Genomic DNA, 21,521 nt, shown 5'->3' with positions numbered 1-21,521 from the left:
GGGCTTTTTCGAGATGTGTCCTGAGCAAATGCATTGGGAGTCCGCTTTGTGGCATTAATGTTTGGCCATCCCTTCTAATTTGATTTATGTGTCTTATACAAGTTCCAACATTCCTCCGGATTAGATACAATACACTTCCGATTCGACGTTCTCATGCACGTAGCTAAGTCTACTTAGGCACGTATATGCTCTCCAATCGTCTGTATGCACCGTAGTGCCCGACTGCACATATTGCTGTATAATCGGTGTTGTTGTTGGTGCATGTCGGTTCCTAACTCGTTGGAAATGTCCTTTTTGTAATGATCTGTCATAGATTCCAAGGACCTGTGAGGTACTTACACAATCTTCTTTAATACTACGGCCACGGTTGAATTTCCATTTCCTTACTTCTGTTTCGTCTATTTCAACGATTTTCCCTACTCCTCCATGCGATTGGTGTAAGCTTATCAATTTCGCTGCACATATATCTCGACAATACTCGTACCACTGAACTGCCGAAACTTCACTTACATCGGCAAACGTGGCAGCAAGTGTAACGGGTACTTTTATTATCCAATTTGCAACAAGTATCATAATTTGTCTTAACCTTAATCGTGATCGAGCGAAAAAAGTGCCTGTTGGAACTGATTTTTTCTTCCAACATGAACAACATCGAAAGATAATCTCATCACGGTAGTCTGCACACCGTACAGCGGTCATTTGAGTACCACAGTCACAAGTATAGGAACTTCTTAATAATCCCTTCTCTTGTAGACGCTGAATTATCAGGTCTTCTCTAAAATCCGCTGTAAACCGATCGTACGTAAGTATCAGGTACCGAACCTGGCGCCGTGACCTTGAAAACCCACAGAAGCTTCTGATTGGCTCGTCCATAAAGTACAGTCTCGTCTTTATTAGTGTTTCTGTTGTTGAACAGTGTAGTAGCCTAAATAAGTGATAAACCTCGCGTTTTCATTTCTGAAAGGAAAACTTGCTGATGAACTAATCCTAAATACAAAACAGAACCTGTTATCGAATGACTTGTACCACTTATCACTTTTATTGGGTGATGGTAAAATTGATTAGCACATCCTGTAATACAGGAAATTCTCAGCTTGGATGTTGTTGGATACTCTGAGTTGGTTTAATTACAGAGCTCTCATTACCGTTCTGCACATCGTCGGCGCTTGCTTCTGTGATGCTTTTACGTAAAGTAAACCCTGGTAATGTCCAAGACCAAAATGAAGGGTCCTCTATTAGACTAACAAGCTCAAAATCCTAACAATACCAAAAGTAATACATCTATATAGCTATATGCAGCTACTATTGCGACTTAAGGAACGTTAGTAATCATTGGCCTCAAAATATAACTTGTATGCGAGAAACTGTGAAACCTTTGTCAAGTGAAATTCAGTGTGCTAAATAAATAGTGTATTTATCAGAATAAAAATCCTGCTTCTACTATATTTAAAAGGAATGTATTTCCCACATCAAGTTTATCTTTTAGAGGGTTTTGTTGCTGTTAAAGGAAACTAAGGAGTTATGAAACTTGGAACATAGTAAGGTAATTCATCTTTCAGTCAGTCAGTTGTAAGCAATGTGAAACCTGATATCTGTGCATCGGTCAGGGTTGCCACATAACATCAGCACACTGGAAAAATATCAGAGGTAATACCATGGGAGTAGTATCAATCGTAGTGGGGAAAATTCCTCATATGAAATATGATTCGAGAATGAAAGGTGGATTTGCAGTGAAAAGTTGCAAGCTATCGGTATGCAACCTAGAAGTAAACAGCTGTTCTCAAAATTCAACAATCTGAACGAAAACTTGTCTCAGTTACTGAATCAGCTCTTTATGGTTAAAATATTTCTGAGAACGGCTTTATCTATCCCCTTATTTCGTTTTCTCTTTTTCTATCATTTCACACTTTATTCCTGAGATTCATCCTTTTGGAGAGATTTCCAGCATCTAATCTTTTCGATCACCATTGATACTACTATTATTTTTACTTTTTGGCTATTCACCTTGTTATTTTTTATCTTCCTGTGCTGATTTGGTAAGGACGCTTGGGCCGGAACACATTTGGGACTATTTTGATTATAACTGATTGAGAGATTTCATTTTCTATCCATATTTTCTTAAAATTATGTTGTGGTCGTGCCGCATCCTACGAATGTTCTGTACCCCTCTAAATGCAAGTAGTTGCTCCAGATCTGGCCTGCGTCAACAACTGAACTAAGGATAGGAAGTGAAATAGTCGAACGCGTCGACAACTTCACTTATCTTGGAAGTTTGATCAGACCTAATAAGTTGGTGTCTGACGAAATCTTTACACAAATTCAAAAAGCTCATTTGGCTTTTGCCAACTTACGTGACCTATGACGAAGGTGAGATATCCGTTTATCGATTGAGGGACGAGTATACTGCGCGGCAGTTCGTTCTGTTCTACTTTACGGCTGAGAAACGTGACCATTAAGAGTAGAAGATACTTGTAAGTTACTAGTATTTGATCACAGATGCCTTAGAAATATTGCTCGCATCTGCTGGGATCACCGGGTAAGTAATAGTGAGGTTAGACACAGGGTATTAGGGAATGACGGTAAATCAGTTGATGAGGTCATGAATCTTCATCGACTGAGATGGTTGGGCCACGTGTTACGTATGCCTGAACACCGATTACCACGACGCGCAATGCTGACTAGTATTGGTGATGGTTGGAAGAGAGTTAGGGGCGGCCAAACCAAAACGTGGCATCAGTCCTTGAAGTCACCAACTTCTAGTCTGAGCCATGTTGGTAGATGCAGACTACTTGGTTATGGTCCGCGTGACTATCGTAACCAATAGTTGGAGACTCTGGGTGATATGGTTCAGAATGGATCACTGTGGAGTAGGTGTATACACTCTCTGTCTTCCCTCAAACTGTGAGATTTAAATTAATTTATATCTTTCTTTCTACGTACTAATTCTTTCTCCCTGCATCATATCCTTTTATGAAATCTTCTTTTACTACTAGTGAAGTAATTGCTCCTATGAATTCGGTGTGCTAATGAGGTATGGCAATTTTGATTGATGCATATATGTGCCTGGTCATACGCTATAGCTGACTGCCTGAATGCTTGCTCACTACTCACCATAGACTATAATCCAATTTTATGTGGAGGTTGGATCTTGCAGTGTTATTTAGTTGGATGGTGACAACCTGTGTCGGAGTCTTCGTTCATGCATCAGCCCCAGATATTACATCTCTTCCCAGCTTCATTATTTTTCAAATTTGTCAATGAAGTGGATGACATAGCACCGTAATATGTATCTTTAATTTTGTATGAATTTACTGTTTTCAGTGCTTATTATCGAAACTTGTTTTCTCTATCATGTGTTTTTTGAATATTCTTATAGTCACTGGTGGATCATCCTCCGCAAATGCAGGCATTGAGGGCTTTTCAAGCTCACCTCCGGTGTTGGATGACTATGATGACTTGTCAAACATGCGACCATCTTATGCCACTGATTTAAAGAGCTGCTTCATGGAGGGTTCATTGAACGTATGCCAAACACAAGGAAGTCATCCAATCCCTGTGTCCGATAAAGTGCAAATTCGTCATAGCAGCATTGTACATCGTTTAATTACAGATTGCCCAAATAATAAGGTACAAAATGCATCTACTCAGGTAAATGAAGTGTGCCATACCTCCCCTCCTTGTTCAGCACCTGACTCTGTACTATCTCCTCCATCAGATATCTATGAAGAAGCCCAGGCTCTACATCTTTCAAGCCGTGTTTGCAAAAAACTCAGTTTAATGTTTCCTCTGTTTACTGGCATAGGAGCAGACTGTGGCGACATAGATGGTATTTTTAACGAAGAAATTCCTTCTAATCTCGAGCGTTTGTTCCGTTATCAGGTTGTTAGTTTCGACTTCAACCGCAGGGTGAGATATTTTGTGTAGATCTATTACCTCAAATTTGTCAATTAGAATAAAATTTTAAGTATTTGTAATACCTAAGTTCAAATTCCAATTCATTTTTCAGGGCCTAATAGCAAATGAAGACATTTGTCCTCGTACGCCGATTATTGAGTACCGTGGTAATTGTTTGTTACTCAGTGAATACAACGATATGTACGACTACCGCAAACAGTAAGTAACTATGTTTCTTATAGTTATTTTCTTTTAGTTACAATCCGTTTGTACTGTTTTACAAATCCTTCCCGAAGTTACCTCTCTGTGTTGATGCTCGCAAGTATGGCAATGAAGCACGCTTTATCCGTCGGTCATGTACACCTAACTCTGAGGTAATTTGTTTTATTGTTAAAATTGAGTTTTACTTTTTAGTTCTGATTAAAATTCTAATAATCCAATTTTACGCTACTTAAAATGATCATTAATCATAGCTTTATTGGAAGATGTTATGGTTTTCCTCCTAGACATTGATTCTCTCTCTCGTGAAAATCCTGTCCTAATGCAAAGTGTTTCATTGTTTATTTTCACCAGTTATAGTTATAGAATCCGTAATTTATGTCATAAAAAACTCCATGAAAATTCCTTTTGATAAAAGTCCATCGGGAATTAGTCGTTTTTTCAGTGTCTAAAAAGTCAACGTTATGTAACAAAAATTTGACGTTATTTAAAGACGAGCTTTCAAACTCCAATTTAGTGGCTGATTAGTTCTAAAGATCCAATTAATAGTTCCCATGAACTCCTTAGGTAAGAACAGCAGTATTCCAAGAACGTCTACTACTCACTAGTAAAATGGTTCAGTGAAAATTCTAAAGGATTAACACTACCAGTTATGTAAACGTTAGGTCGTTAAATCAATCCATAAAGACATCGGTTTACTCTTGGCTCATTAGTGGATAAAAACTTTCTGACATGAATCCTTGGATTGGTCATATTCGATATTCCTCACTTTTGGTTTTCCATTTCATTTTAATTATCCCTCAGATTTTCATTTTGGTAATATTATTCTATGTTTTGAATTGTCAGCTTAGTAAAGTACAGATTCGTATTAGCTTCTACGTTGTCCATGAATGACTTATACCTCTTATACTACTGCTATTTCAAGTTATTTAAATTTCTACATAGTACGAATAATAGCTGTTCATCTTTCGTATACTATCACTCGTTAATTTTCTACTTAATGCCTCCCAAATGACTTTAAAACGGGTTTTTTATTTTCCTTTTAGGTCCGCCACTGCATTTCCTTTTCAGATGATCAACATAATGGACCCGTTCCTCATCTTCGTCTCATCGTTGTTGCATCACGGGTTATTCCAAAGTCATCTGAAATAACTCTACCTTTTGATTTTGACTATACAGCTTGTCGGTATCTTGTTAAGTGTGCATGTGTTCTTAAAGGTTGTCCGATTACCCGTTGGTTCCAAAGAATGAATCAGTTGAGCAACCCTTTGCGAAGTTCAACTCGCCATTCGTTGGTATGCACTCGCAAATTACCACATTCACCCCACTCATATGGAGTCAACGGTCATTCTCGTGGTCTTAGTCTGTTACAAAGCTCCCAGTCTCATTACGATGACAAGGATCCTTCCGATGAACAGTCAGTTTTGTGTCCTAAATCTTCCGTAAACACCAATTTGAGAAACCTCCCTGTTAATCGAACAGGCCGTTACCTTCCAAGTCCTATTTCGAATGAGTAAGAAAATTTTATACCTTTAAGTTCACCGTGATTTTCAATCCCTTTGTTGTCTTGACACGCTGCTAAATTTCTTCAGTCCACATGGTTTCATTTTCAGTAAATTATCTCACATTTGTTCATACTTTAAAGTTAACTTTGAGTTGTTTCTAGAGGTTACAAATTGTCTGTAATTTTGAATGCTTCAGACCGATTGACATGTTAAAATTAAGTTTCAAAAGTTGCGAAAAAAATACGGAGCAAGTCTGTTCTTATTTCTAGACGTAATTCTTTAAAGGTAATATATAATAAGTATATCCTCTATCTCAAAGTACCAAAATGTGTAGTCAGTGATTGTGAGTAATAAGAATGCGGAGTGGATTATTGGGGTACTTTTAGTGTGTTTAAAAGCAAGATGTGAGGTCTGTTATTATGCATTACGGATTCAGAAAGGCTCGCTTGGCTTTTTAAAGTTTGGGTCACGTGTTGCGTAGGTAAGATATGCGTCTGTCAACGGAAGGCAGAACACCATCAAACAGTTTGCTTTTTGTTCGTAATACCTGGTCGTTATAGGTAGGAAACATGTCTAGGGTACTACTATTTGATCATATGTTCTTCCGGACACATTCCCTGCGTGTTTTGGGACCACTGAGTAAACAATGTTTATATTAGACTTAGGGTCATAGGTGACAGTGTTAAAATAGTTGACAAGATTATGGATCTTCATCGATTTAGTTGGTTAAAACATCTCTTGTTCACACCTACCCACCTCTGCGACTTATGTTGGCTGAAGAAGCGGGTTAAGAGAATGCTTGGGATCGCTAAATCAAAACGTAGCATCAGTTATGAAGTCAGTGACTGTCGAGCTGAGCGATGTAGATAGGTACCGACTGTTTGGTTGAAATACATGTGATTATTGTGACTAGTAGTTCAAGACGTTGGGTGATATGTCCTAGAATTAGTCTTAATGGTGCAGATGCACTCACTCTGTCTTCCCCTGGATCCTGTGTTTTGAAGCTGTATTATACATTTCATCCTACGAATTCATTCATTCTTAAATCATATTCTCCATGCCTAGTTTTTTATTATCTCTGTAGTGATGTAGTGTGGTAGCTTCGATCGATACACGTATCAGGTTCTACATTACTTATGACTGATTGAGAATTACTATCTGCCTAAATAGCCTATACATTCAACTCGGTCACTGTGTTACGGTATCAAATCGTATCCCACCTTTTATGTATCCAGCAACCACTTAGAATCATTTGTCTAATAAAGTGTTGTTAGCGGGACATAGATTGGATAAAAGCATGTTCCGTGCACGATTGTGTTGGTGCACGCCGATTGGCTATTTCTTATTCAATCAGCGCTATTCGATACTTGGAAAACACTCTAAAATCTCATGTAAAAACTATAAATATTCTAACGTATCTCTTATTTTGTTTCTTACTCCCATCTTCGGAATATAGTTTCTTCCTATTCAACCGTGTTCTGATTTGGGGACTTGTCGAGTGAATTGGTGTCCAACAATACTAAGCAACAGAAATAGCTGGGTCTTAATAAGAGAAATCATAACAAGTGTACAACTACAAAGTGGTTATATCTGAGTCTCCGAATTCATGTACAAACATCCTATTTGTCCGTGTAAATCGTGGTTCTTGACTAAACATTTTTCGACAGTAAAAATGTGTTTTAGTCTTCCTGTTTGGAATTTACTGGAAATAGCATTTCGATTCTATCATAAGTTTTGGAAAACTAATTTCGCATTTCACTACAAATTATTTATTCACCCTACCTGTTTTTTAATTGACTAAAACGAATAAAACTTTCTCAAGGTTATTTCCAGGATTGTTAAAGAGCGCCTGTATAATATAACTTCATCTGAAGTATTACTTTCACAAACATTTCACGAGCGAGTGGCATACAAAGTTATTGCACCTAAATTTAGTCTGCTGGATGTAGAGTCTAGCCGATGTCACCAAAAAGTGCCTTAAAGGTAAAGTTGCACGGAAATTAAAAAAAATATCAATCACTTGTTTACAAATTGGATTGCTTCCATTCCTATAGTCATATTAATGTTTCTTCAGGCTGTTGACATAATTTGCACAAATTTAAACAATGACTAGTTTGAATCAGTATGTTTGGTAAAACAATTAGATTCAAATCATGACACTAGTTCCCAACCATTGAAAGTTTTAAAGTGTCAGAATTTTTTTATATTTAGTTTGTTTTGTTTATTATTCGATCATGTTGAAATCTGGGATTACATACATTCATCGTTGTAACAATTTACGGCTGTTGTGTATTTGTATTTCTGAAGCGTTCTCAAGGTAGTATTTCACGTAACTACGTGGTTCCAAGTTTACGACTAACATTATTATGTGGTTTCTTATCGATGTTTATTTTTGTTCAAACCTGGTGTCCAGTTTTTTCTAACTTCCTTTTGTAGGAGAACTTCAGGATCACATCAAATAGGATCTAACCGAACTACTCGTGGCTACTTGAATAAATCAGGCATTTCATGTGGAGTTCGTAAAGCTATTCATCGGAGAGGCCGTGGACGGGGGCGATTAAGAAGTTCTAGTTCTCTTGGAGTGCGTAGCAAACGTGAAACAGAGCGACTGTCTTCCAGAATAGTGTACCTTAGGAAGTCCAATTCGAAATCCTTGACAACTGCCAGAAAACGTCGTTCACAACGTAATTTCTATTCTCACAGTGGTCAACATCCAGTGTCATCATCCAGTGATAGTATTGTAAATGTAGAAAAGAAAAGAGACTTGCATAACTTTTCTGGTAAAAGCAGTTGCTCTTACGAAATAGAATGTTTAGATAGATTACAATCGGTTCCTGTTAAAGCAAGTGACTCTCCACAAAAGTCATTCAACAGAGACAATCAAGAAGTCATTGATAACACAGATATCGGCTGTAAATCGAATAATGAATTATTGGGAGAGGATTTAGATGCTGACACTGAACCGGAATATGACGTACAACCAGAAAAGTTAACAGATAGATCAGTAGGTCGAAAATATGTACAGCCTAACTCCCGTCAGGACCGTCTTAATTCCAAAGGAACAAAAGAGTCTTATACCTCAAATAATTCTCCTAGACAATCTGATTTGGACTATGTAAAAGCTGAAATGCACGAAAGTCATATTTCTAAGCGCAAATCTGTAAGTCTTTTTTCTAAACAACATTTTTTAAAAATTATTCCTTTTTTAGTTACTCACTTAGGTATGTTGCTGTTATTGTATGCACCAAACTTTAACATGATGTAGAGTTTATTAAATCTCGTTTATATCCAAGGTTCATAAAATTTAGATAATGTCTTCGTAAACAGACAGTTTTTAGACTGAAAATCAGGATAGTCATCACATATATCCTTTTGGTTTTGAACTTTATTCTCATTATTGTAAATACGAAATGCAATTGATTTCTGTGTAAACTGGATTATTTTATAGAGCTGGCCATAATCTGTCGTCAGTTGTAATATAACCCAAGAGGTGGAGACACTTCTTAAAAGGCCTCACAAACATAGATAATACATCAGACGGACCGCTCCTATTAAACACCAAATTCTTTTCAATCGGGATCCAAAGATTATTTATCAACGTACCTAAAATTCACTCACACAGTTGTCAGGCTGCGGTGGTTAAACATAGGTGACACATATTAACCATTTCATTATATGGAACACTAATCTTATTTCAGATATTTGAAAGGTATTTAGGGGAGGTCTCTATCGTCTCGTAGTAGGATTTTCATAAAACTGGTTTATCTGCCCTCGTAGGGTTAAAATTGAAGTCAAAATATAATCCAGGTTCAGACATACTAATTCAGTTTTCAGTTATTTGAGTGGCATCACATAAATGTTTCGTGATATGGTACTATAACCTGAACAATATTTCACTTTTATATTCACTGCATCTTTGCTTAACGTCAACAATCACTGATTTTTCGTAGTACGAAATATTTGTTGATGATTATATATCGTAGTTATAGTATAGATTTAGCATAACTAAAGAAAAAGAGTCTAGCTGTTGTACTCATTTTCCAATAACCAGTGTTGAATTCTTCAGGAAGTAGTGTTCAAGTTTCACCAAGCACTTAATCTCCAAGTATCTTTATTAATTAATTTATTATGGGATGTCAATTAATTAAAACTTTATCTTTTACCTTAGGTTGATTCGTCATCACTTGTTGACCGTAGAAAACGGCGTTCACAGATAAGTACACTCGATGATCATTTTTCTAAATCACGTAAAAGAAGTACTTCAATTGAACAAAAAGAAGACAAGGTTAGTCGTTGTGCTTCAACTTTTTCTGTTTATTTCGTCATCGAAAATTAAATCATCTTCATCGTAGCTAACTTAACTGTTTCTACTATACTACAATATAGCCTGGTCATGACAAATGCACTCCCTAATTCTAGTTATAGAGACACAAGATTCACAAAGGTTATCTTAAATTTCTCTTGTTCTCAACAATCCTGAAACTAATCGGAAGTTCATATTTACTCACTAAACTTGTCACTTCACACTGATGCTTATTGGTCTGTACACGATTCTACGCAAGTTCATGTATGGAAAGTAATAATTCATATTTTGAGCATAAATACCAGAGGCTATTGAGTACCATAATGGACTCTTGATCTATTGACCTTAAAAGCTTATTACGGGATAGTGTGTAAATTAGCTACCAGTTGTATTTTAATGATAATTTTAGTTAATACAGGATTAGATTTCATATAAAGCTTGTACTCATCACTTTAGAGTCTTCGCTTTTTAAACGAAAGTAAACAAAATTTTAATCAGTTCACTTTAATACTCAACACTCTCTTTCAATTTGTACCCACATTACCACCTTCAAAATATCTGTTCTTGTCAGTCAGTCAGCTATAGCGTATGACCAGGCACATATATGCATCAATCAAAATTGCCATACCTCATTAGCACACCGAATTCATAGGAGCAATTACTTCACTAGTAGTAAAAGAAGATTTCATAAAAGGATATGATGCAGGGAGAAAGAATTAGTACGTAGAAAGAAAGATATAAATTAATTTAAATCTCACAGTTTGAGGGAAGACAGAGAGTGTATACACCTACTCCACAGTGATCCATTCTGAACCATATCACCCAGAGTCTCCAACTATTGGTTACGATAGTCACGCGGACCATAACCAAGTAGTCTGCATCTACCAACATGGCTCAGACTAGAAGTTGGTGACTTCAAGGACTGATGCCACGTTTTGGTTTGGCCGCCCCTAACTCTCTTCCAACCATCACCAATACTAGTCAGCATTGCGCGTCGTGGTAATCGGTGTTCAGGCATACGTAACACGTGGCCCAACCATCTCAGTCGATGAAGATTCATGACCTCATCAACTGATTTACCGTCATTCCCTAATACCCTGTGTCTAACCTCACTATTACTTACCCGGTGATCCCAGCAGATGCGAGCAATATTTCTAAGGCATCTGTGATCAAATACTAGTAACTTACAAGTATCTTCTACTCTTAATGGTCACGTTTCTCAGCCGTAAAGTAGAACAGAACGAACTGCCGCGCAGTATACTCGTCCCTCAATCGATAAACGGATATCTCACCTTCGTCATAGGTCACGTAAGTTGGCAAAAGCCAAATGAGCTTTTTGAATTTGTGTAAAGATTTCGTCAGACACCAACTTATTAGGTCTGATCAAACTTCCAAGATAAGTGAAGTTGTCGACGCGTTCGACTATTTCACTTCCTATCCTTAGTTCAGTTGTTGACGCAGGCCAGATCTAGAGCAACTACCTGCATGTAGAGGGGGAGAAACGCACCTTCAATTTCATGTTATTGTTACTCAGTTGCTCTGTCCTTTAGTTCTAGAGTAATTATCGGCTATTAAACGGGATGTTGAAAAGAAACCATTTCATGCGATTTCATCTATTTACATATGCATGAATACAATAGACATAACATTAAGATTACTTCCTGATTGATAAATCAAGTATGTTAATTGATTTTTTTGTGTATCCGTTAAATGGAATGGTTATTACCAAAACCAAAATTTACTGCATGGTCATTATGATTCGGTTTTTCAGATTGTATCAGATGTGATTATTTATACTGTTTGTATAAATATTAATGTTTCCAGAGTCAGTATATATATTCATTTTTTAAAGTTGCCGTCTAAGAGTGCAAAATCCTGTATTGTATCATTTAGAAATCAAAGGAAGATGTATGGATGGCAGAAGTGTTACGTCGCATAGAGCGTATGGAAAAAAAACGATTAAAGCAACGCGTGTCTTCGATCAGTTTAAAAAGTAGTCAAAACGCTGATTGCACTAAAAATCACCCGAACCTGTTTTCTCCCACTGAAAAATCTCCGGAACCTGACTCAATATCAGACAATAACGATGTCAAGTCAACAGATGGTGCAATGGAGCCTGGAGGAAGTTCTGATATTAACTCAAAAGCATTAGAATGTGATAAGGATAATAAAAATGTTATCATCAATGAGACCTACTTGAATGATTTAGAACCTACAAACGTTTTCGAAAAGCCTGAGTTGTTTGATTGTGAATCAAATCATTGTTCTGGTTTATCACAAAATATCAAACAAGATAAAAATATATCTCCGTCCAAAGCTTGTAATCAAAATATTTCAGAAGAAAGCGACACAGGTTTTCAAAGAAAGCAGTTCAAACAATTCACTGGGTCTAAGTTTAAGTACCAAAAACACTGTTCTGTCAGTCACAAACAGAGACGCCGGCGTTCCCAAGCAGCCATGTTGTCTGATAGCTTGTCATCCGTTGATCAAGGTGGTTCACGAGAAGACCGTTGGCTTCAAATGCAACTTCGACGTATCGCTGAATTAAGTGATCATCAGGAGGTATCACAACTCTCTTCAGACATGGAGAATATATCTGATAAGAGTCACATGTCATCGGGTAATCGTATTAAAGATGGATCAAATATGAGAGTTACACTCTTTGAAGCGTTGGGTGTTAAAAGTGAATCACCAAAAAATGATCATAACCCAAACAGTTGTCTTCAGCATTTACCACCCAATTTGTCTAAATTCAATATCGCATCTGGTTGCGATACGACGGTTTTTACGGGTGGTCATGAATCATCTAATCAGATCAATAGTAATCAACAAGCTCTCGATTCTGACGCTGATTGTGGTTTTATAGTTTATAGAACTCGCGAAAAAGATCCAATGGCTAAATTTAGCAGAACTCGTTCACTTGATATGCATTCCTTGTTCCCAACAATTCATGATGAAATATCTGAAAAAACAGTAGCTGACACACGACAAGATGTTTATACATCTGTTGACGATATGTCAACATCTTGTTTAACACAACCATTTATGCATCAAACTCCTAGACCTACAAAGAAACGGTGGTTATCTCGGGTAAGTTAATCTAAGTTTTCAAGGAAATCTTCTGTGTACTAGTCTTATTGCTAAATTTTGAATGTCTTGAAAATAAAGTCACGCCTATTAACTTAGTCAGCCTTTTTATCCTCAGTTGTAACTTTCTTTTAAGTTTTAGGTATGGGAACAAATGTGATGTGGTCATCATTCGGTTTCAGTTTGTTGTTGAAAAAAGCTGAAACGATCTTGGTTTTGATTTTCTTTAAATGTTAGATTTTTAAACCATAATAGTCTGTCCAAGTCATTGCATCATTTCAACATTCATACTACTAACCTTGGTGAAAGCCAGCTTGGCTTTTGCGATTATCGATGAGATATTGGTCCAAATAAAAGAAGGGGCTTGAAAATATGAAGGTTAAAAATAACACCCAGTGGCTTTGTGAATTTTCACTGTGGACGTTAACATCTAAAAATGTAAACCTCACACTACGGAACTGGAAAAGTGTTTGCTAAGAGTTGTGTGCGACTGATCGCAGGCAGTTGTTCTCCAGGCTTCTCACTTGAATGTTCTAAGCGTCGGTCATCCACACTTTCAGTAATATCGGAGTTAATCATTATCCTGTGGTCAAATCATTAGCTTCTTCTTCTGCATAAATAATGTGTGCCAACATTATGAGGATACTTGTTGTCTCTAGTATATTGTCCCAAATCGGATTTTGTCAGTCCAAACTTCGTTTTGTTATGTCGTAATGAATTAACTATTCGCATGAAGTCTTTCTTTGACATGTACTACACAGACTACATATTTGTTTGGTAAAGGCACTAAAAATATCTTATTTTATAAACACTTTTAGAGATAATGGGTTATATTAATCAGTGTGTTAGTGACTGAAGAGGCTCGACAGATATATGAAAAGCCAATTTGGCTGCGAACTATACTTGGGGTTTAATATTTTATAATCTATTATCCACTTAAATCCTAGTAGATAGAGCTAATCTAATTGATGGAAACCAAAAACCAGAGGCACTGAGCGACAGTTTCACTAGTGGAAAAAACATGAGCAAATAAGGGAATTAATATTTTTGAAAAAGCTTTCTTATCCAATCACATTTTCGATTTCTTTTCTACTGTTTTAGGCTCTAATGGAAGAAGATGTAGAGTCATCCCACAATAATTTTTCAAACTGTTCCCACTCAATTAATCATTCACTATCCACTAAATCCGATTCTTCTTTGGTCATACAGAATTCATGTGCTACGCCAGTTAATCCGAAAAAGAGAATTATCTCCCGACTTTCCGGGATCTCTGAAGACTTGCCTATTTGTACGTATTTCGAAAGCGATGATAATCTCAAGAAAGAAAGTGTCACAATTTTGTCTGATCGTTTAGTAAACAATCCAAATGATGAACAAGTGATTTGCAATCCAGATTGTAAAGTTATTTCAGAGTCACATGAAGATACTGAGTTCTGCGATGCTTTATCAACTCATCTGGCTCCTGTAAGTTTCTATTATGAGGCTCGTTGTGTAGAACAAGGAAAATTATTACACCATACAAAATTACCGATGATAAAATAAGTGTTTGGTCAGAGGTATACACTTATATTAATATTCTGTATCTTAGGACTATTTCTTTGAGTTTTTCAGGTGCTCACAGTTTGTCCAGGGCATATAGCCATTGGTAAAATAATGTATCTTTGATTAACCCCATTTTTACTACGTTATAGCGATTTTCAATTTGAAGGTCTAAGAGTAATCGGTCTGCGCATGTATTTGTTTGTTTCTGGATTTGAAGAGTGTGAAACCTAACGTGTATACATTTTTCTCATTACTTAACATACATTACAAATTTATGTGATACAACAACTTTTGATGAAAATTGACTCCATTGTCCCACTGCTAAAAAATTCAACTATATCTTAGTCAAGAAACAGTCGTTATATTTTATATAGTTAGTCGCTGTTATATGTCTCGTTAAATATAATCTCAGTTAACTCAGTTCTCCCTGATTTAAAAAGAAACAGTAGAGGTAACATGCTTGCTGAAGTTTGTTACCGAAACAAAATTTACAAAAAAACGTATTGCGTGTCGGTTCGTAGGGACAGTAGTTGTGAGTATTTTTATCAAATCTCAGTCACAGAAAAATTTTTTTTTTCATTGTGACTGGTGAACATTGAGGCAAAGTCTAAAGAATTCTACAACTGAAATAAATTCACTATTTCGTTTATGTTTAATTCCTTAGATTTTTAATACATTTCTCTTACTTTCGTAGCTTCCTCCAAAGAAAGCTACAGTGAAGCAACAAGCTGAAGAGTTGCGATTGCAAGAGATACGTAAAGTTCGTGTTTCCCTCTCTGAATATCGTCGACGTCGTGGTCTACCAGCCCTCACATCCTCTGCGGAACGAAATCATAAGCAGACGAAAGAGCCACTTGATCAATCAAACGGTAATATTGATAATTTAGAAATTATAATCCCACCAACTCTGATTAGTCCTGATCGATTACTAATAACACTCCCAAATCTTCACAATGAGTCAAAGCCGTCCTCTGACGTAAAATGTTCTGACGGGTTACTGCAAAAAATTACATCATTGAACATAAAACCTGAAGTTCTTCATGATTTCAATCAACCCCTATCACTTTACACAAATACACCAAAAAGATGTGAATTCGATGGCGAACGTGATTTTATTGATGCAAAAGTAAATGAACGTGGACCTCGAACGCCAAGCGAACCACCAGATGATGATGAAGATATTGGGGTCGATTCTATAAATCCTGTTAGTAGAGGTGCTCTTAGTAGTTCTCCTGAACCGTTCATAAGATTTCCTGGTAAAGTGCTTTCCTCTCACAGCTCACCAACATCTGCGTTCTCGGACTCTCGTATAGCCTCAGAAAAGTTACCTTTCAGGAACAGTTCACCTCCAGATGTAAATTCTAGCAAATTTTCTGATTCTTGTTTTCGAGATAACATGTTTACTTCTTCAAAACCAATTAATCGTGAGAATCTTTTACATGACATCGATCATACTAAGGAGTGCGATCAAGTGAGTTGACTATTTTCGTGTTTTTTTGGTTCCTGTTTTTAAGTAAAAGTTGGTTATTATGATAATGCAATATGACGACAAAAAACTGTAATGTATTAATGCAATACGTTTTGAACAGTCTGATTGCGTATTAGCCTGTTAAGGTATATACGTTTTAGAAATACGGGTCAATCAGACAAACTTCATATTCTTATTGCTTTATCTAGTTTTATTAAAACGATTATTTTGCATTAAGTTATATTTAGTGGAGTAATTCAGTTAACAATTAAGCGACTATGAAGTTTTGTTATTAAATAAACAGATGGGTGATTCTTATCTTTTATTTTTACCATGAAATAATTTTAAAAAACTAACTGGCTTTAGAAACTTATTTCATTGTTTTGCAAATTATACGATATTTAACTGATTTAGAGACTTCACATATAAAACACACTATTTACTTTAATTTTGATGTTGTAATGATTATATGTTCCTTTAGCTGTTTTAATGTTAATTTTGGATTTTCAGCTTACTGAACCTTAGTTACTTCTCATTGACTCTTTGAAAATTTGGTATTTTTTTGTACTTTTAGGTTCGTATTGGTTCCGAAGTTGTAGACCAAAAACCTTCAGTTAATATACCAGTTTCTACTAAAGAGATACATTTTGATAGACTGGCTCATTACTATAAGAAAACATTTAACTTAGATGATTCCCAACATCTCTATGGTTTGGTGATTTCCACGGGCACTCCACCGCCCCCACCACCTCCTCCTATCCCTTCATTCTCCGGACATCCAGTGTCTTCAAACAGTCCGGTTGCTCCATCGTATGATATCGAGAAGAATCCAGAAGATAACCCAACTCATCTATCTGGGTCATTGGAATACTTCATACAACGCGATAACGAAATACGTGTGTGGCAAGAAACGCGATCTTATGAACGAGAAAAACGTAACACTTCTCCGTGGCATCACCGAGTTTCCAGTCAGCCTTACTTAAATACAAAGAAGTTTTCTTGTACAATCTCTAAACATCCCTCAAAGTATTCTAAAAATAATGAAGGCTTTTTCTTTTATCCTGATGTCGTTACTGGTCATTTCGACAATGTCGAACAAACCCTTCTGCGCATCAGAGATAGCCTGCAAGCCCAATTAGATCTAACTAAAGTGGGTTGTGCTTCACAAAAAATGAACTCAAACAACGATCGCTCATCGACAAACAATAACGGGGCAGTATGTTGATTTTAATATAAAGCAGATTATCTAACTATTTGATACTCCAATGTATACATTATACACGGATTACTTACAATCTTTTCTAATATTAAATCCAATCATTTTCAGTTTATGATGGTTTCTTTTTGTGACCTCAGTTCTCATACTGTCTTATTCTCGTTCAATAATCTCAGAGTTCTATATTCTCAAACTCAGTTCATCAAAGCATTTTTGTACAGATTCTTATTTTGATACATTAAGTTTATCTCAACCAATGTCATATTTTTCATCTTAAGTAACATTTAAAATTTTTTTAAATAACCTACGAACATACTATGTTATCAGCTGGTTATCAAGCCTTCCCCAGAGACTTCACCTAAATTGTTATCGATTCGTGTATGTATATTGCTTGTGTATTTTCTATTCTTTTATCAACATACCTCATTATTTTGGTGCTCCAGTGGATTGTCGGTTTTTCAAATGTACAATAATATCCGGTAATCAGTTCTTATTGGACAACAGTCCACTTAACACTTTTTAGCTGTACAACGAATTGTTTCCTGATGAGTATATGTGAAAATATATTCATATAAACGCCAATCCTGTATTGGTGTGAACTGCTGTTCAACATTTTAATAAATCAGTCATCTCATATTCATTACTATGTTTAATTTCTTTAACCCTATGCATTTCATATTAATATTCCAAAACTATTGATCCCGGTCGTTTTGTCATCACTTTCAAGTTACATGTAAAATTACTGCAGGCAGTTTCAGTATGCCTAAACGACTTTGTTTCAATTCAAAATCTTGTAAATCTTTGACTTTTTCATATGAATGTTTTAATCATTTTAATCTGATTTGCGTTCGTTTAAATGAACATTTATCTTGTGTATGTTGTATAAATGAAGTATTATTTGTTTATTGTACAAGTAATGGGTGTTGTACATGTGTTTGATCGTATTTCCTGCCTTCGCCCGTAATCTGGTTCGTCATTGTTTCTTTTGATTTCACTTGTCAAGGCAGCGGCTTCTTGTTCTTATTTCCTCTCATTTTTTTCATGCTGATATATTTCTTCACATATATAGGAACTGCTTGATCTAATAAAATGCCGATAATATACATGTGTGTGATTTGAATTCTTGCCGAATTAGGTTTGTGATGGGAATTGTAAGTGGTACTTAGTCAGTTTCCTCTTACGTACTAAGTTTTTGTCGGCAATTTTTAAACAGCTAAAATTAAAAACGTCTTCAAAATCACTTATCAGGAATAATGCATATATTTTGCAATTATTTTATATTACACTGGAAAAATTAATTTGACTGTCGTTAAGGGAACATTTATCAGTGGTTGAAAATTGTTGCATGCGCATATTCTTCGACTTTGTAGTCTTATAAAGCTTAGAATATTCTTTTCAAGCGACGATTATTTTTGTATTTGGAATGTTTTTAACTCCAAAGAATTATGAAGTTACTGCTTGTAAATTACCACCGCAGGTTATCAAAATCTGCCAGTTTTGTAGATATCTACACGAAATGAACAATAGATTATTCAGAGTTTACCGAACGATCTCAGTTATCTTTTAAATTTAGATGTAGTTCTTATTTCGCTCATCAGAATTGAACATTCAATTCAGTAGTACCGGATTTGTTCATGTTCGTAGCTGAAACCCTCCTAGTATGACTAGCTAGTGGATTCCACGGTGAAGTTACTCTTTATTAGAGTTTAGGCAAACTAGAAAAATTCTTTGTCTTAATACTCGTATACTGTCAGACAGATAGCAATAGCGTAGAACTTCGTACGTAAGTATATCAGTTCAAGTTGCCATACCACAGCACAGAGATGCAGTTGTTGATTCAAATCCCATAGTGGTAGAGGTAGTAAAAGTATGAGCAGTAATCCGAAAGATTAGGGTCTGAAAATGTTATTTAAGGAGCATAGTCCAGTAAAATAAATTTTGAGAGAAAAGGAGCATGAAGAATTCAGAAGATTAGAATTTGGCAAAACACAAAGAGTGGATGCACCTTCGCCATTGCAAATGATTTTGAGCCATGTCATTCAAGGTCTCTAACCATCGATTGCTATCATCTCGCGGATTCCAACCAGGCATTCTACACCTACCAACATGGCTCAGTCCAATTGTCAGTGACTTCAAGGATTTGTGCTACGTTTTGGTCTGACCGCCCCTAGCTTTCTTCCAACCTACTCCACCATAAAACATTGCACGTCGGGGCAGTCGGTGGTTGGGCATACGTAACACGTCCCAGTCATCTCAACTGATGAAGTTTCACTATTTCACCAATCGATTTGCCATCCTTACCTAGTACCCGTTTCCTAACATCTGTATTACTTACCCGGTGGTCCCAGGATATACGAGCAATGCTTCGTAGACACCTATGATCGAATACTAGGAGCCTACGAATGTCGTGTACTCTTACTCGCAGTAAACCTGTCCTTTGGTTAGTAGACGGATATCTCGCCTACGCCATAAATGACGCAAGTTGGCGAAAACCAGATGAACCTTCTGTATCCGTGTTGAGATTTCGTCACACACCAGACCATAAGGGCTGATGAGACTCTCAAGATAAGTGAAGCGGTCAACACTCTCAACTACTTCACTCTCTATCATTAGTTCAGGTATCGATGCAACCCAATCCTGAAGTAACATTTTGCATTTCGAGGGGGAGAATCGCATCCCGAACATGCCTGCATTGTTGCTTATAGTGGTCAGAAGACTCTGCATTTTGTCAGCGTCTTCACCAAATAAAACTATGTCGTCGGCGTATTCTAAGTCAACAAGTAAGCCTCCCGGTAAAAGTCCAACTCCTGGAGATTGAGATGATGAAAGTGATATCTCTTAAAGCATGTCAACGACAAAGTTGAACAAGATTGGGGAGAGTGGACAGCCCTGACGAACACCACTTGAGGTAATCGATTCTGATGACAGTTCTCCATGAGCTCTAACTCGACCAGTTGTGTTCGAGTAGAGAGCCTTTATAAGGTTAATGTACTTCTTTGGTATTCCTTTTAGTGACAAACACTGCCACAGAACCCCACGATCAACAGAGTCAAATGCCGCCTTAAGGTTGAGATATACTCTTATTGTGAGACCCCTGAATATGTGTCTATTTTCTAGGACGTGACGTAGTGTGAATATCTGGTCTATACAGCCACGTTCAGGTCGAAAACCAGCCTTGTTTCCTCTAGTCTGCTCTTCAAGAGCTTTGGTTAGGCGTCGAAATATTATTGAAGCTAATATTTTAGACACTTTATTAGTCAAACTGATTCTCCTGTTATTGTCACGAGAGGACTTTTGTCCTTTCTTATAGACTGGCACAATCGGTTATTGGAACCAGTCCGATGGAATTACGTCCAGTTCCCAGATTCTACCTAAGACCTCAGTCAATCTTGGTGCTAGTACCGGACCACCATCTCTAAAAAACTCAGGAGTAAACCTGTCAGGGTCCGCTGCTTTCCCACGCTTCAGATTTCCTATAGCTTTATCAACCTCGTAAAGAGTTTGAGGACTTACATCAACTTGCCATTCAGGTCGATTAGAGATCATGGGAAACTGAAGTGTGACTGAAGGTCAGTTGAACTGATCCCTAAAGTGTTCTGCCCATCGATCCAATCTCCTAGACTGAGAGTGAGTAATATGTCCATCTTTTTCCTAGACAGTTCCGCTAACAGTTGGATTCCTTATATCGGTTTCCTTAACAAGTCTGAACAGTTGTCTGCTGTTACCTATTGCCAATGCCTTTTCCATCTCTCTTGCTTTCGCTACCCACCACTGTTCGCGATCATTGCGTAGGCTTCTTATTAGCCTTCGCTTAAGCTGACTTCGCTCTTCGTTATGTTCAGAGCCATATGGGATGAGTTTTCGAGCATCGATCAGTGCAGTAGATGCTGCTGAGATCCAGTGTTTCTCCTTAACCTTATGGTTTACCGTACTAGCAGATATCACTGCTGTTTCCACAGCTTTTCACATGTCATTCCACGCTGCCTCGGGGTGGGCAGAACTTACATGGCTGCCTAACTGTTTTTCTAGTTGTTCCTGAAATATATTCTTATTTTGCCTATCATTAAGTAGAACCATAAGAGACGTCCCTGCAGCGTCTTTCCTACATCTAGTAAGACGCAGACAGATACGCGCTCGCACTAGAGCATGATCTGAGTCTAAACATTGGTTCCAGAATGAGCGACAGTCTTCTATCGAGCCCCTCCATCGGTGGATGATAGCGATGTGATTTAGTTGGGTCTAATGTTGGGACGAATTTGGGGGTTGCTATGTCAAAAAATATTTTTC

At 36.9% G+C, this 21,521-nt stretch overlaps 1 protein-coding gene across 1 annotated transcript; it reads left to right on the top strand.

Moving 5' to 3' along the window:
* Positions 1 to 2,896: 2,896 nt before the first annotated feature.
* Positions 2,897 to 17,243, top strand: Smp_161010 (putative mixed-lineage leukemia 5, mll5; the record flags this gene model as incomplete). The annotated part of the gene is made up of 10 exons (XM_018793701.1): positions 2,897 to 3,906; positions 4,007 to 4,078; positions 4,137 to 4,268; positions 5,160 to 5,626; positions 8,055 to 8,778; positions 9,787 to 9,903; positions 11,836 to 13,011; positions 14,110 to 14,472; positions 15,245 to 16,021; positions 16,593 to 17,243. Exons 1-10 carry the CDS (start codon positions 3,352 to 3,354, stop codon positions 17,241 to 17,243), a joined length of 5,034 nt encoding a protein of 1,677 aa, XP_018648187.1. The 5' UTR covers positions 2,897 to 3,351.
* Positions 17,244 to 21,521: the final 4,278 nt, after the last annotated feature.

This window comes from Schistosoma mansoni, chromosome 1, assembly GCF_000237925.1.
Source record: "Schistosoma mansoni strain Puerto Rico chromosome 1, complete genome".
Classification (NCBI taxonomy): Eukaryota; Metazoa; Platyhelminthes; class Trematoda; order Strigeidida; family Schistosomatidae; genus Schistosoma; species Schistosoma mansoni.
This window is presented reverse-complemented; position numbering and strand designations above follow the sequence as displayed.